This window comes from Podarcis pityusensis (assembly GCF_964106645.2).
Source record: "Podarcis pityusensis genome assembly, chromosome: 1".
Classification (NCBI taxonomy): Eukaryota; Metazoa; Chordata; class Lepidosauria; order Squamata; family Lacertidae; genus Podarcis; species Podarcis pityusensis.
This window is the reverse complement of record NC_138028.1, coordinates 99,508,715-99,525,272: the sequence shown is the minus strand read 5'-3', so window position 1 is coordinate 99,525,272 and position 16,558 is coordinate 99,508,715. Positions and strand designations below refer to the sequence as shown.

Sequence of the window (16,558 nt, the reverse complement as noted above, 5' to 3'; positions counted from 1 at the left end):
TTGTTAACTGCATTGACTATATTCCTGATATGGTTCACATCCTGGCAATCCAAGGTTCAGTACTGCAGCCCCGTCAAGAAGAAATGTACTGTGGTCTATGACACACAGTCAAGTTAAGAGGCAGTGAGCACTGTGCCAGATACCTTTATTGATGGAAGTTAATTTTTTAGGACTGCAGAGACCAAGACATGACATGACAAACACAAATTGTTACAGAATCATTTTGCCCATTGAAAGATAATCTAACCAAAACTAACACTCCACTGAACTAGCAGAAGGCATAGATATGTTTGAGACAAACTCTGGGAAAGCAGAGTCCTTGGCAGGAGTCCTCATAACACCATTTGCACTGCCTGTTAACTTTTGCTAACAGATGTTAGGATTTCTGGAAGAGGGGCTGAGTTTTGTTCATATCAAAAGTCAGAAGCACGTCACTTATCACTCCGTGAAAGAGGGGAAAAATCAGTTTGGGAAACCCAATTGACTGGTCTCAGTGATGACCAGAGACCCTTGTCTGTGTTCTTCTCACTTTCCATTTGTCTGAAGTCAATATAATTTCCGGAGCACTGTACATAAAAATATACGTATTAAGGTCTGTATCCAGTGCTCATTTTAAGCTAAACTTCCCTGTGCTCAGGACACGGCACCCAATTTCCATGAATCCCCCCCTATTGCAACCCCTGTACATCATGAAAAGCTGCTCTTGAGTGCTGAGGGGGCTGCTGAATTTGTCCTCACATTTACATATGCTGGTTTAGTTGATTTCTTGATACACTTTCCAAAAAATGTGTGTTTCCAGTTCTTCTTCTTCTTTTTCTTCTTCTTCTAAGAAAAAAGGTGCCGGTACTCACCATGAAGTTGTTATAGTAAGTGCCACACTTTTAACATTTGAAAATGTTAATGATGAAATGTTGAGTACCCCCGGAAAAAAAAGCACTGTGTGGTTCATATGTGTTGAAAGAAGCAGTGTGCAAAACTTACAGAAAAAAGCCCCCCCCCCCCCATTATTTGGCTATCTATAGCTTGCCCTTCATCTCAGTGAATCCTAGGGCAGGGTATTTTATTGATATGAATTCATTTATTTCAGTCGGTGGCAGCAGAATTCTATGGAGCAGCCACCCTTTCTTTCAAAATCCAGACAGTTTGGAGTTTGCTTATCATGCATGCATGATTTGTTCATAGTGACACTGTCCTATGTTTTACAGGGGCTGCAGGCTGCATATTATTGCTCATTTCCAACTGCCTTAAACTGAGTCAAATGCTGGTCCATCTAAGCTCTGCCAATTATTGTCAGCTTTCCAAGGCAGAGGGCTTTCCTATTACCAGCTACACAATCCTTTTGGCCAGGGATTGGAACTGTGACCTTCTGTGTGCATGTGTGCTTCACTCAGAGTTGCACTAAATAATATGCAGCCAATGCTGAAGCGCCGCTGGTGCAAGAGACTTCCATGCAAACTACAGAGCACGCTCACTCCACAGTCCACCACACACCCTTCCAATGAAGTCCAGAGGGTGGGAGGCTTTATTTGACAGCATTTCATTGTTCGGTCCCTGCTCCTGACAACCTAGCAGTTCGAAAGCACATCAAGTGCAAGTTGATAAATAGGTTCCACTCCAACAGGAAGGTAAACGGCATTTCCGTGCGCTGCTCTGGTTCACCAGAAGCGGCTTAGTCATGCTGGCCACATGACCTGCAAAACTGTCTGCAGAAGCAGACCAACACAGGCTCCCTCAGCCTTTAAAGCGAGATGAGTGCTGCAACCCCAGAGTCATCTGCGAGTGGACTTAACGGTCAGGGGTCCCTTTACCTTTACCTTTTTTAGGGGAGGAGACAAGATGGAAATTCTGTTGGGCCTGTGCGGCTTTGCACACAGAGCATTGGATAATGATATAGTGGTACCTCAGGTTAAGAACTTAATTCGTTCTGGAGGTCTGTTCTTAACCTGAAACTGTTCTTAACCTGAAGCACCACTTTAGCTAATGGGGCGTCTTGCTGCTGCTGTGCCGCTGGAGCACGATTTCTGTTCTTATCTTGAAGCAAAGTTCTTAACCTGAGGTAATATTTCTGGGTTAGCGGAGTCTGTAACCTGAAGTGTATGTAACCTGAGGTACCACTGTACTGTTTTGAACAATATGGGAGGAATTCAATATCACACTCTTCCCATTGTCACAAACATATTTTATTGCCAGACAGAACAATCCCTGCTTGCTCTCCCATTCATTGTTCTGGAGGTTCTCCTACCCCTCCAAAGCAGATTTGGGGGAGGCACAGGGCCTGCAGAGGGTGAGGACAGGGGCAAAAGGCCATTGTGTTAGTGGGAGCCCTCGTGCTAGCACGCTGGGTTAGATGAATCCTAGCATCTGGAATGTTTGTTGATGAGATGTTTATTGATGAATGAACAAGTGGTGTATTCAGTGATAATTTTTACTGAATCTCCCAACGGTTTTGGAACATCGTTTCAGTTTAGTGGAATGACAGATTTCAAACTAAATTCCATTTGGTTAAAGATAATATTTGTGTTTCTTTCTAACATTGCAAGGGGATTGTAAATCCTCACTGCATCAGGGTTGCAAATTCCTCAGGAGTAACACATTAATCATGTGATTATCCTTCATTTCTTCACACCATGTTGCAGTGGAACTGATATAAACCAAAACACAGAACAAGTTCAGAAATGTGGAATTGAGAAAAGGGTGTGTGAGGACAATAGCTTTTTATAGATCCAGGGACGGCAGCTTTTGAGAACAAGCCCTGTTACCCAATTATCATAGGGTATTTTCAGCACCTCTTCTCAAAGAAGCAAAGTGAATCTTAAGAACATAATGATTCTTTAGAAAAAATCTCTTCTTAAGTAATCCCTGTTGATTTCACAAGAAGCTTTAGCATCATAGGCAAAGTAACTTCAGCCACAATCCTCTAATTATCTCCAGATACCATTTATACAGCTCAGTTTGACACCTAGGCTGAAGTAAAGGTTAATGAAATTCTTATTTGCACATGTTGAAAGGCAAAACATGAAATGCATTCCTCACATAAGGCTGGATATGCCCTCTGTTTTGAAGAATTTTAGTTCAGGCGAGGTAAACTTAGTGTTATTTTAAAGAAACTCTTCTTTTGCTGCTTCTTCTTCACCCAGAATGAAGAGATTTCTATTCTAGGCATGTATGGTGTCAACTGAATACTATGTATTCCAAGAGGTGTTCCTAATATTTCAACCATGGGTATCACTAATCACACAGAATGAGAAATTGTGTTGGAATGAACTGATGTGATGCTTACAACAGATGTCTGTGCAGTAATATATGTATATGAAAGATATGTATGAGTAGCAGGTACACCGGCTCATAAAATATTTTGTGCATTGCTATTGTTCGTGCTTGCTTAGAAAACTGTATCATTCAGTGCTCTAAACTGAGAACACGTAAGAACGTAAGATGAACTCTGCTATCAGTATGAGGTCTATATAGTCCAGTATCTTGTTTCTAACCATCACCAGCAGATACCTACAAGAATAACAGTACCAGCACAACCATTTGTTTATCCCCAGCACCTGGTATTCAGAGCAGTGCAACTATCACCGAAGATAGATGTACAATTTTGTTCAGACCTCATTGGGCTGAACTTTTGCGCACTCTTATATTTTCTCCCTGAAGATTATTTTGTACTTCTGCAAGTGTTAGGGGTACCCTGAGCCTGCTGATATCTCTGTCATGCTTTTTCAGCAACCCCATTTCGACTTTAATACTGTTGGCACTTAACAGTAGAGTTCACTATCAGAGGGAACAATAGCCCTCTAATCTGAATTTGTCTAATCTGAAAAGATATCCAAGTTTGTGACCAGCACTATATTCAATGGGAGTGAATTGCCTCACTCTGGGAAACAATGGAGACTCTAGTATACGTTATTGATTTATGTTTTTACATTTATAGCCCACCTGTCTTCTATCATGGAATGCAAGGCAGATTACATGCTATTCTCAGGCATTCACCCATCTGGGCATTAACTAGAAAGAAATCTGTTTAGTTTCAGTGAGGTGGCAGCCTCATGTGCCTTCAGGGTTGATAGAAAAGAAGAGACTTGTAAGAAAAGCTCCATTTTTATATTCTAAAACATCAGTGGTTCCCAAACTCCTTCACCGCTTGAAAATTGCTGAGGATCTTGGCTGACCACTTAATGAGTTTTTTTGCCTGTTGTAACAATTGTAACACTATGCTGGATGATATAATTTTCAGTTGTATTTTTACTATTTCCTTTATTTCTTCCAAATTGTACAATTTGTATTAATTCCATAGAGTGTGAGCTATAACACAATAAAACACAATGTAAGAAATAAAAGAAGCAATACAAATACAGTTAAACATGGATATGAATATGTAGCACAATGGATGTGCCATCTCCTGTCTTCAACCACAAATACAGACATGCTGTAGACCACCCGAATGAAGCTTGTGAACCACTAGTGGTCTGCAGACCAGAGTTTGGTTAACTCCTGCTCTACATATAAAGCTCTACATGGACATTCTAAACTGAACAAATTTTGTATCATCCACAACACAACTTCGAAACAGCAGGTTTGCAGAGACAACCACTGACTAATGAACAAAGACTGAAATGCAAATTTATTGCCTGTTGTTTTCTTTGTGTACTCATTTTCCTTACAGCTTTTTACATGTAAATTGCTTGTTTAGAGTTTGTTTTTAAAAAACACAAATTGCAAATGGAAAGCCTGTAATAAACTCCAGGTATCAACTATGATTAAAACCTGGCCTTGTTTTTCAAAAACAACAACATGTTGTTTAGCCTGCAGGTATGAAGATGAAAGTTTGCCTTTATTAAGCCAGTTTTCAAAATTCATGTTTTGAAAGTTCACAGTATGTTTCAAAGAACAGTAGTAGATTGGGCCTATTGTATATTACAGTGAAACAATTATAGTGTATGATGAAATTAGCCAATAGTTGGCCTAGTGGGGAGTCTGGTTTAATTCCACCATTTGGCAATTTCTTCAAGTGTTTATTATTATTATTCCATTATTCATTCAGTTGTCAGAATGAAAGAAGGTTAGATAGCCATTGATAGTCCTTCCATGAAGTTACTAGCATTGATGGCTATGTTCTGCCTCCACTGAGGGATGCGGCATGTCTTTGTGTACCAGTAGCTGAGAATCAGAAGTGGGCAGTGTGGTGTTGCATGCAGATCCTGCTTTCTGGTTTCTAATAGGCTTTCTGGTTGTCCACTGTTAAGAGGACACTAATCTATGTAGATTGGCCTTTGGCCTGAACTAACAGGGCTCTCTACTTTTGTGCCAGTGTGGTATAGTGGTTAAGAGCGGTAGTCTCGTAATCTGGTAAACCGGGTTCACTTCCCCGCACCTCCAAATGCAGCTGCTGGGTGACCTTGGGCTAGTCACACTTCTCTGAAGTCTCTCAGCCTCACTCACCTCACAGAGTGTTTGTTGTGGGGGAGGAAGAGAAAGGAGATTGTTAGCCGCTTTGAGACTCCTTAGGGTAGTGATAAAGCAAGATATCAAATCCAAACTCCTCCTCCTCTTCTCTTATAGCTAAATCTTGTGAGGGGACATTTGATCCATACTTGTTTTAATATTGTATATTTTAAAATTTTGTTTGCCCATGTGTTAATAATATCAACACACTCATAAATGTGGCATTTATATTAGTTACTCAACTGAAGAACAGCTTGTCTTACATTCATTTTCTGTACATTCTGTAACAAATTCTACTTTTAACATACAGAAAATGGGGCAAAATATAGCATTTCTTTCTATCTGTGACACTGACGTCTTCTTCCATGCACTGTACACCTGGCTTTTGATACCCTTCTCTGGGCATTTAATAGAGTGTTTTCATTATTATGGAAACGACTGAATGAAAGAATCATAGAATCATAGAGTTGGAAGAGACCATGACAGACAGTTGGAAGTGTAACAAGGACTTTAGCTGAAACCAGCTGCATTGGAATGCCTTTGATGATCACTAACTGGCTTCCATCTGAAGTCTTAAGTAGGTTGTTGGAAGTCTGATATCTTTCTGCTACTTCTAGCAAATCATCAGAAGGTTATTATACAGTAATTGGAAACACAATACGATGCATGCCCACTTAGGAATAAGTCCCAGTGAATTCAGTGAAACTTACTCCCAGCTAAGTGTATAGGATTGCAGCCTAATGCACATATCATATGGATACACGCAGAGGAAAAGTTAACATTGTTTAAAAAGTAAAATAAAACTAAAAACATTGCTGTAATGGGGTAGAATTCCAGGAATGAAAGTAAAATGTTAGTATCAGACCCTCCAAATGTCCCTATTTTCCAAAGACAATGTTGGATTTACAGAAGCCGTCCTGGTTTCTGATTTGATCCAGGAATGTCCTGCTTTTCCTTAGAACATCCCTATTTTCATTGGATAAATAATGGATGGCATGGAGTTGTGTGATCCTCAAGCCAAGGATATAAGTAACTTTACAACCTTTAGAAGACATCTGGGCAGCCCTGTATAAGGAAGGGTTTTAAAAAATGTTTAATGTTTTATTATGTTTTAATATATGTTGGAAGCCACCCAGAGTAGCTGGGGCAACCCAGTCAGATGGGTGGGATAATTATTATTACTATTGCTATTATTATTATTATTATTATTATTATTAGGATGTCCCTATGAGAGAAATATTGGAGTGTATGAAGTTTCAGGAAAACACAGTTGCTATTCACAATACCTGTACTTTCATGGCCCCGATAGCTGTAAGAGCAGGTAAGATACCTTCTTCAAAGTCAGGTTATAATAACTTTCTATGGAGCTCATCACTTGCACACTGAAAAAATATATATAAGCAGACTACGGGCTGCTTAAAAATGGTACTTTTCCCAACTCACTTTTTGAAACTGTGTTTATAAGAAAGCTGCTGTTAAATGGGTTCAAGAGAGGCATGTACTTTAGTAATGACATAAGGATCAGAAGAGAGTTTAAGAAGAGGTTCTTGCAAAGCTCCTGGGACATGTCATTATAGTTCAAGTACCCCTTGCTCCCAGCCCAGAGCGCTAAATTAAATTGCATTCCCCTCACACTTTACAGAATTAATTCATGCTTTATATAATGTTGGAAGCTCATATATTTTAGCATTTAAATTGTTTCAGATATGTTTTCAGAAATTACTGCTTACAAGTGCTGAAAGAAAGCAAACACAGATAGCTGTTGATCAAAACAAGGGACAACAGAGACTGGAGAATTAATGCTTTAATTCCAGACTTGGGAGCATGAACTTTTATCTTATCAGGCTGGCCAGGCAAGCTTACTGAGTGCTTCCAGTCCTGGAAGCTATGCAAAAAATTGTTGAATTTTCAAGCAATGGAAAAGGAAGTGGAATTACTTGGGACTGAATCTAAACATGCTTCTAAAAAGCATTTAGCTTTGGGGGTAAATTACAAATAGTTCCATTTGTAATGTGAACTGGCCTGAACTTTGGCTGTTAGATTTTGCCTGAGGATGTCTGGGGAGCAGAGGATGAGAGGAATATATCTTTGTCCAACCAGAACCACATCATCTATTATTGTTGGGACTCTCAGTACATAATACGCTTAAGTACAAAGTTCGCATTGTATTGCAAACCAAATATTCCTTTTAGTTTTATCCCAATGACAGAAAAGAGAGCAGGCCACAATGAAAGCTGAACTCCTGGCCTACTTTATTGTTAAGAACAAGGCAGACCATCCAGCATGCAAACCACTGGCTGTCTATGTTTCAATAAAGTATCACATGCTGCTAGAAGGCTCACATTCTTTGGGGGAAACATTCCTGTTACCTGGAGCATCTGCACTTGGCCAGCTCCTAAAAGCCCCCCCCATTAACACAGACACACACAGTTCATGAATAAATCTATTTCGTAATGGAATGTCTCAATACGGGCTGCCAAAGAATAACGCAATAGTCTGTTAGACTAAGATTTGTAAGATTTCTTACCCGCCCTTCACAATAAGGTCCCAAGGCAGGTTACAACAAGGTAATATAAAATTATTGGATCAGTTTTAACAATATGATGCTCCTCTATTTAAAAAACCCCCAGATTAAATGGTTATAATGATGAAACAAAACCATTTCATGCAGAAGAGTGTATATTCAATAAAAGAGGTTGGCAGTGCACAGCAAAATACCTTAGCTGACAAAGAGCAAGGTTCAAAAAATAATAATGAATCTTCAGCATAGTGAAAATAGCACTACAACTCAAAGACTGCTACAGAGAAAGCCCTTCCCTGGACTACCTTTTCCCACACTTCTGAGAGCAGGAGAACTGCCAGGGATTCCTTGCTCTGCCAATCTTAACACCCAAAGAAGATCAGAAGGGATGAAAGTGGTTTGTGACCCAAGTCATTTAGGGCTTTAAGTACTAATGTGAGCATCTTCAGCAGGGACCAGAAATGAGCTGGCAAGCACTGCCCACATATCACACAGCAACACATGGCCTTGGTGTGGCAGAGTGCTATGCAATAGGCTACTTAGGAATAAGCAAAAAGCCTGGATCACTGGTATAAACCCCCAAAATATGGAGCTTTAGCTATAGCAGAATAAAGTACATTTGCACAGCTAGAGATAAACACACATTTGAAACCACAGTGAAGGATGAAACCTGCTTGAGGGAGAAATGGTGGGAGGACAGTTAAACAACTTTCCCCACCCCCAATTGCGGTTCCACTCTGTTTCCTCATTTTAAAGCAGAATCACTATTTTTATGGCATTGTGGCACTGCTAGTGTGTGGATTTGTAGCCAGTCCAAAAATATAGCATATCTGAGTCCAAGCCTTTCTCCTGATTATAGGTAGAAATGAGATTGGATGAGTTACAGTGTGAATACAATGAGAGGAATATTGTCAAAATTCAGTTACCGGTCCACTATGGGAGCAGTGTGAGAAAAATATTTTGATTCCTGAATTATAATTAGACTGCATTATGGCCTCTGTATGGAAATAAGTGATTCTCAAAGGGGGAAAGAATGAAAATCAAATTTCCATCTGAATACAAACCCTTGGATTCTAAAAATCAAGGCATATTTGTTCATTTTATTTGTGTTCTTTAGGAAAGCAGCATTTGCAAGGTGTGTTTGGCTGAGATTAGGATGCAGGAACCTGTTAATTTTGCCACATTTCTTCATTCTCAGAGATGGGGGGGAGCCAATCAATAACTATAATTATAATTTTCTTCATTGATTGCTCAGAAGTCTTTAAAGGCACCTTCATTAATTTAAAGTCAGTGTGCAAATTTACAGAACTAAAAATCCTCAACAAAGCAATAGCATTTCTATTTTCAAGTTCTTACAGGTTTTAGTCAGTAAAAGAGCTAGAATTAGTAACTAAGACAGTGGCATTTTCTAGCTGGCCACAGGACGAGTGGTAGCCGAAAACAATGCTCACTGTTTCTTTGGCTTGACATCACAAGAAATGACACTATGACAATTTTTCATTATCATCATAGCAGCACGGAAAGCTGCTAAATCTATGCAGGTTAGAAAGCCAATAAAATCTAATGCAGACATTAATATAGTTTGGCTTGTCAGGCCAAAATCATTTCAATTAAGATACATTTTCCAGAATTGTTTGTTAACCTTTTTCTTCCACCATTTTGCCTTGTGTCAATTTGATGTTGATGAATATGGTCATACTCTGAAGCCATCGGGCAGATTCAGGAATTACCCCCTTTGTGAGAAAATATACCATATACAGTCTTGTTCCTCTGTCACTGTACCAGTTTTCTTGCCTGGTCAGTCCCATGGAGTCAAATTACTCCACTCTTTCCATTTTCAAGTGTTGTGTAAGAGGGATTGTAATTTATGGAATTCAGAATCTTTCCACCTTCAGAATCACTTGATTTCATGCACATGTACATACAGATATCCCAGGCCTATTTGCTTAATACATTTTTCCAGTATTCATGTCTCTTAGCCTCTTCCAAGAAGAACTGAACATCTGTGAGGAAAAATGGTTTGCTATATTCTTCTGCATCTGGCTGCAAACTACAGTATGTGGGGTTTTTTTGCTTTTTTTGTTTTTGGTAAATACTCTCGGGAAAGTCTGACTATAATAGATGTTTCATATCCTCAATGCAATCATTCCTAATCTACACATGAGGAACAGATATTAAACTCCAGCTAACAGACCAGCGTATGAAAAGGTAATTGTTTTCTCGGCAACTAAACAGAGAGCACAGCTGTCCAGTGTTTTGGCAACAGCATGTTCATTACTTCATGGAAGACCCTGGATGATAAGTGACCTTCCTCCCAGGCAAATTGTACTTTAATGTTTTATGCAAGTCAAATGCTGCTTTCTGACTGTTCCAGAGAAACATTTTTATACAAGAAAGAAAGAAAGAAAGAAAGAAAGAAAGAAAGAAAGAAAGAAAGAGTACTTATTCAGGCACCATAAGAAATCATTTACAGATTCAGCTATAACTACTTAGATAATAAGTTTGAATAAATTGATTAGGTATTTCAGTAGGGACCCATATTTCTAAAATAAAAAATTCTTTTTCTTCCCACCACCCATTTTCTCCTACTGCAAATACTATTAGAAATGCTTATGGTGTTGGATACTTTGTAATACTATGGTAACAAGTACCAACAAGTAAATCATAAATGTAGGATTAACTCCATAAATGTCAACCGGAACTTCCCCTCTGCCCCCCAAAAAACCTAATTGCGGGAAAGGGTTGGCATACTCTCCAAATTGAGGGAAAGGTCTCAGCAGAGTGAGGTTTTGTAGAAACCGCACAGAGCATGGTTTCAGGGCCAATATCCGGGGAGGCAGAAAGCAGGAGGAGATAGGAATATTAAAGAGGCTGACCAAAAGTAGCTAAAGGAAGTGGTTTGGGTTTGGCTTTTTGGAAACATGAGTACTGTACATGTACAGTGGTACCTCAGGTTAAGAACTTAATTCATTCTGGAGGTCCGTTCTTAACCTGAAACTGTTCTTAACCTGAGGTACCACTTTAGCTAATGGGGCCTCCCACTGCCACTGCGCGATTTCTGTTCTCATCCTGAAGCAAAGTTCTTAACCCAAGGTACTATTTCTGGGTTAGTGGAGTCTGTAACCTGAAGCACCTGTAACCCGAGGTACCATTGTAGAAACATGGCCCTCTACATGTAGAATGAATGCATGGAGGGCAAGCAAGTCCACCTTTCGAACTTCATGTTCTGCTTTGCTTCACAGTGTGAGGCATCATCTTCTCTGTTGATTGAGGGGGCCCAGTGCGACGTCATGATGTCACACATGTGATGTTGCAAGGAGCTAGGGGACAGAGCTGAAAAACCTTTGAACATTGAGGGGGGCTGGGCCCCCTCACAAAATACATTGAGGGGTGAAACTGCCTTAGCACCTATGCTCACAGCTAAACACTCAGGTATTTTGTGCTTGTGAAGTAGAGCATGTCAAGTTCAGGGCTAGGCCCTTCTCACCAACTTCTGTGGTTGCATGTGGAGGGAATTCTGCATGGAGAAGCATTCAGCAAAGTGTGCCCCTACCTGCATTATGAAGTGGAATTATCTGGGCCCAGGTTTATTAATTCAACTTGTCACAACCAACTTTCATGCGTCTTAAGATTACTTCCAGCACTGTTGGTGTCCCTTTCAGATGTCTGAATCTTCTCAGTGACATACTGAATATAAGTGTACATATTTGTGCAATTTGTTTAAGCAGTTCTGCTTATAATAAGAAACAATTTTTACAGCTTCCTCAGGGGGGAAAAAAGGAATCACAATGCCCATTGCACTAAATAGTTTATACAAGAGTATACAAGGATATGAAATCTACAGTTATATATTTGAAATAGAACAATAATTCTATTGCATCCTAGTTAAATATCGTTTCAGCAGTTCCCTTAGTGTAGCATTTCGCTTGAAAAGGCAAGGTACATGCTAACAGTTTAGACTAACCATAAAGACAGGGTTTTTTGTTGTTGTTGTTTAAAAAACACACCAACGGAATGGTAATTATTGTGTCCTGGTGCATAATTTCAGTTTGAGCATTCATCCTGCCTCTTGCATAACCACTTTCAAGCCACAGATATTTCACCTATTCAGTCTGATGGAGTCTGTCAAGTTCACAACCAGTACTGACACAGTACTGGGATGCCACTTCTCAAGCCCCACACCACGGATAATCCTGGTGCAATCCTGTACATGTTCAGAAGTAAGCCTCATTTAGTTCAATAGGACTCTCAGGTCAGTGTGCACAGGATTGCAGCAGAAATCTGCTAAAGCATAAGACAAGGCACCTGTGGTTCTCCTACCCATAAACCTCTATGATTCTGTTGTCCCTCTTCCATTCAGCCTTCATCCACACCATCTGCTGAGGTAAGCAGAATTCAGATTAAGGATCGTGTTCTGTGAGACCCTGATGTAGTTTTTCTAACCTGGTTTCACTTAACAAAATACATTTACCGCATGCATTCTTTTCACAACCATTGATTTGTTTTGTATTAAGTGTCAAGAAAATTCCTTGTGGCTTTCATGTTGCATATTTATGGAATACCTATGGTATATAAATCAGCACTTTCTTGACACTATATTAGGTCAGCCAAAGGCAAACCTTGGTTCTGAGGAGGTGGCCATTGAAACAAAGTGTTTTCCACAGCAATTTTCTCTGGTTTCTGCGAAAAAGATCTAGCGCTTCTCTGATAAAGGACAGTTGTAATTTATAAAATAAAATAAACCATTAAAACAAAATACAGTGATGTGCTGTCCCTGGTGAAGAGAAATAAGGCTTTCACTTAAGTCCCATTGAACTCAATGGAGATTATCTCCAAGTAGACTTGTATAGGAATTCACCTTGTGAATACTTTTATAAGCAAAAGTAATACCTGCTACCAGTGCTTCTTAATAATTTTAAAAAGTGTCTCTACTCACCACGAAGTTATCACAGTACGTGCCAAACTTTTAACACTTGGGGGGGTGCTGGTACTGCATACCCTTGAGTGCCCCCAGAAAAAAGCACTGTCTAATACTCTTATGTTATTACAACATCTCCAACAAAGATATGATAGTTATTCTGATTCGTTACATTTTTGTCTGGATTGATCTTGTCACTATTGCCATGATAATGACCAACCTAGATCAAAACAACGGATGTCAATCTTCTCTGTATCATGCCCATAGACCAAATGATCAAAAATGATACATGATCATCATCATGTCACTGGTAAAACAGCTCCACAAATTCCCAGTCCTCTTACTTCAGCACATTTGGAGTACTAGGAGGAGGGTCAGAATCAATTTGGGAAATGACAGTTGAAATATGGCCTCAGATTTTCTTCATGCCAGTGATTTAACATAAAGTATTCCTAATTTACAAGTCAAAAAAAGATGGTGGCTCTAAGTGATATCTTTGCATATGTAATCTTAGGTAGTGGGGGGAAAGCAGTATTATTTTTTCCTACTTCTTACATCACCACCAGTAATAAAGATCCCACAGTGTGAAATTAACTGACAGTTCTTTTGATGATGAATGAGGAAGATGAAACTAGTGCATTCTTCCACAGCTGCTTTGGCTCTTTTGGTGCTTTATAAGAGTAATTTGCTTTGCTCTACAAGGAAAGGAAGAAGACAAAGTCAATAAGTAAGAGCTTGTTTTATTGTTTTGTTTTTCAATATCTTTTCTTCTAAATACATAGTATGGTTACAATGGTCAGATCTTCTTATGGTAAGTTTCAAAAAGATCTATAGAATTAATGTGGGGAATCAAAGGACCAGGGCTTTATTTTTAGGAGAGAAAAACAGGTGCCGGGACTCACCATGAAGCTGTTGCCCAGGCAGGTGCATTATGTGACCCATGAGAGCAGCAAAATAACCAGACTGTAGAAAGGTGATGGGACAAAATCAGGCCAAATCTTTATTGACAGCAGGAGGCAGGGCAAGGTTTGGCATAGCATTGGGTCCCAGGATCAGTTCATCTTTCCACAAGCCCCATGTTGATGGAATGGTTCCACTGGGTTTGGATCGCTCAGGATTGGCACCTAATTTCATGATGAGAAATCTCAGAATTCCTTGGAAGTTGGGTAGATAAGAAAAGTCTCAAAATACTACCAGAGAGGTGACCATATGAGTTCTGACATTTCACTTAACTACTAGAATTCAGTAATTTTAGTGTAAAACTCAGGACACAAATGATTTATTGATTATTATTACTAGAAAAGACACAGCAAAATAGATGTCTTTTTTCTTATCGTTAGCTCCAGAATGCTTGCCAGAAGGACATCGTGTTCTGCACAATGCTTATCGCAGCATCACTTTTGATTCCCTGGAATTGCAGGAAACTGCCATTCAGGACATGGTCTGCGATCATTCCCTTCCTCAAGGATGGTACCGCTTCATGATTGACAACAAGCCTGCAGAAATGCCAACCAAGTGTATAGAGGTTCGTACCATTTTTTTAAAAAAAAATTTCCCCCAGTATTTGTGTGATTCCAGCTCACCTCTGATATAATCTTCTGCAACTCACCTCTGATATATTCCTCAGTAATATTCTAGCCTCCTATGTTACCATGGATATATGCATGGTTAGGATCTGGAAGAAATGTCCCCCTCCATATTGCATTGGCTAGATCAGGCATAGGCAAACTCGGACTACAACTCCCATCATCCCTAGCTAACAGGACCAGTGGTCAGGGATGATGGGAATTGTAGTCCCAAAACATCAGGAGGGCTGAGTTTGCCTATGCCTGGGCAAGATCACCCAGATTTTACTGTATTGGTTGTATTGTGTGGCGTATCTGACTCAAGCTATTGGTGAGTTTTTTCTCCTGGAAGTCCTGACTTCTTTCTTCCCTGCCCCAGGAGCAGCTGGAGATGTGTACATAGAGGCAAACAGATGAGTGTGAATTTCTTCATTCAATAGGCAAATGAAATTCTCTCTTGCATTGTTCATACCTTGACAATTCCACTGACATGTTGAAAATAGCATTTACAAGTCAACACACTTTTCCTGGTTCACAGCTCCAAGCCATCTTTCTGACATCCGCTGCTTTGCATGCAAAATGTGGGTTGAGAAGTTGGCATATTGTGAAGCAACCCATGAATATGCCGGGCTTTTGTGGTGTTCTCAGGAAGCGCACAGATAATGTTCCAGCTGTCCCAGGGGAAGTGGGTGACTCCCAGTGTGTTGGGCATTTCTAAACATCTTCAATCCCTCTAATCAACTACTTAAAGCTACAGCTCCTTTGAGGTTTTGCTTCTTCTATGGATGACTTTTTGATTCAAATTAAATAATAGATTATTTGGTTTCTTCTGTGGATAACTTCATAATTCAAATGAAATAATAAATTCATAAACTCATAATTCCAAGCAGCAGCTCAGCTAAAAGCTGGCTTCATTTAATATCAGCCGAAGTGAAATGGGATTTGAACTGAAATGAGAAGGGGGGGGGGGGGAATCGTAATTTAACACTGTACCAAAAAACTCCCCGAACCAGCGGGATATATTGGATTTTAAGCAAATGAATACAAAACTTAGCATTCCCTTTCTTGGTGGTTCATTTGGTCTAAATTGTCACTGTCTAAACTCAATGGCACTTACTTCTAAGTAGTCACATGTAAAACTGTGCTGTAATTATATACGTTGAATTTAAGATTTGATGCTCCAGCAGCTACATACTTGATCATGTAAAAAAAATTATCCAGCACAGTACTAGAAAGTCCACTGAATGACCTTCAAAGGGACATAGGTCCCCATCCAGAATCTCCAAGACCAGTTAGTCAGTGTTCTTGGCTTTAACCGTAATGGACAACAGTTGTAGGAAAGGGATTAGACCTAGATTCAGGACTCCGCAAGCAGGTGATCAGCATTTTCCAAGCTGATCAGCAATCATCTTGGAAGCTGGTTGTGTGATAGGTCCAATGATATCCAAATTTCAAAAAAAAAAAAATCATTCTTATTGAAACCAACCATAGATTCTTCTCCAGTCTAAGCAGACACTCTTTCCCCCCTCAATTAAAACATCAAACAATGTTCACATGGAAACAGATGTTCAGTCTAATCCATGTTTGCCTAAGTCTTGAGTTTGGCTCACATCATTCCCCACCCCCACCCCTTATTTGCCATTTGAGCAGCCAGAACCATCAATTCGCATAATGCATAAAGTGTGCAACCAAAGATATAATGAACCAGCTGCTATTCCTGTGATTAAAATGGCTTCAAAGCTTCACCAGAGTCACCCAACTTGTTGGGGCTGGGTCACACACTCACCAAGCATGGATCCTGTGTGTGTGCCCATCCCACATCAAATATAGAAGACATCACATGACACAGTGATTGTACAGCTGGTTTGGGTGATTTTTGTCCACCTTTGAGTAAGAAAAATATTGGTAGCATTCAACTAAATAACTGTACAAGCATCAAGACTTATGCTTGTGTAATGGGGCTCCCCCGCCCCGTCTCCTCCAACCATACACGCTCCACATCATCCCCAAATCTGCTTGAAAGGGCTGGGAGAAACCTCAGAAGAGATTTAGGAATGCACATGGGGGAGGGGGAAGCAGGAAAAAACCTGGTTACACAAGGGGAAGTCATTC

At 39.8% G+C, this 16,558-nt stretch overlaps 1 protein-coding gene across 1 annotated transcript in view; it reads left to right on the top strand.

Moving 5' to 3' along the window:
* LOC308477018 (von Willebrand factor D and EGF domain-containing protein-like) overlaps window positions 1-16,558 on the top strand; it is a 209,713-nt gene that overhangs the window by 21,948 nt on the left and 171,207 nt on the right. The window contains exon 2 of the mRNA XM_081005140.1: window positions 14,222-14,406. Coding sequence (XP_080861266.1) covers window positions 14,222-14,406 — 185 coding nt within the window. The remainder of the gene's footprint in view (window positions 1-14,221; window positions 14,407-16,558) is intronic.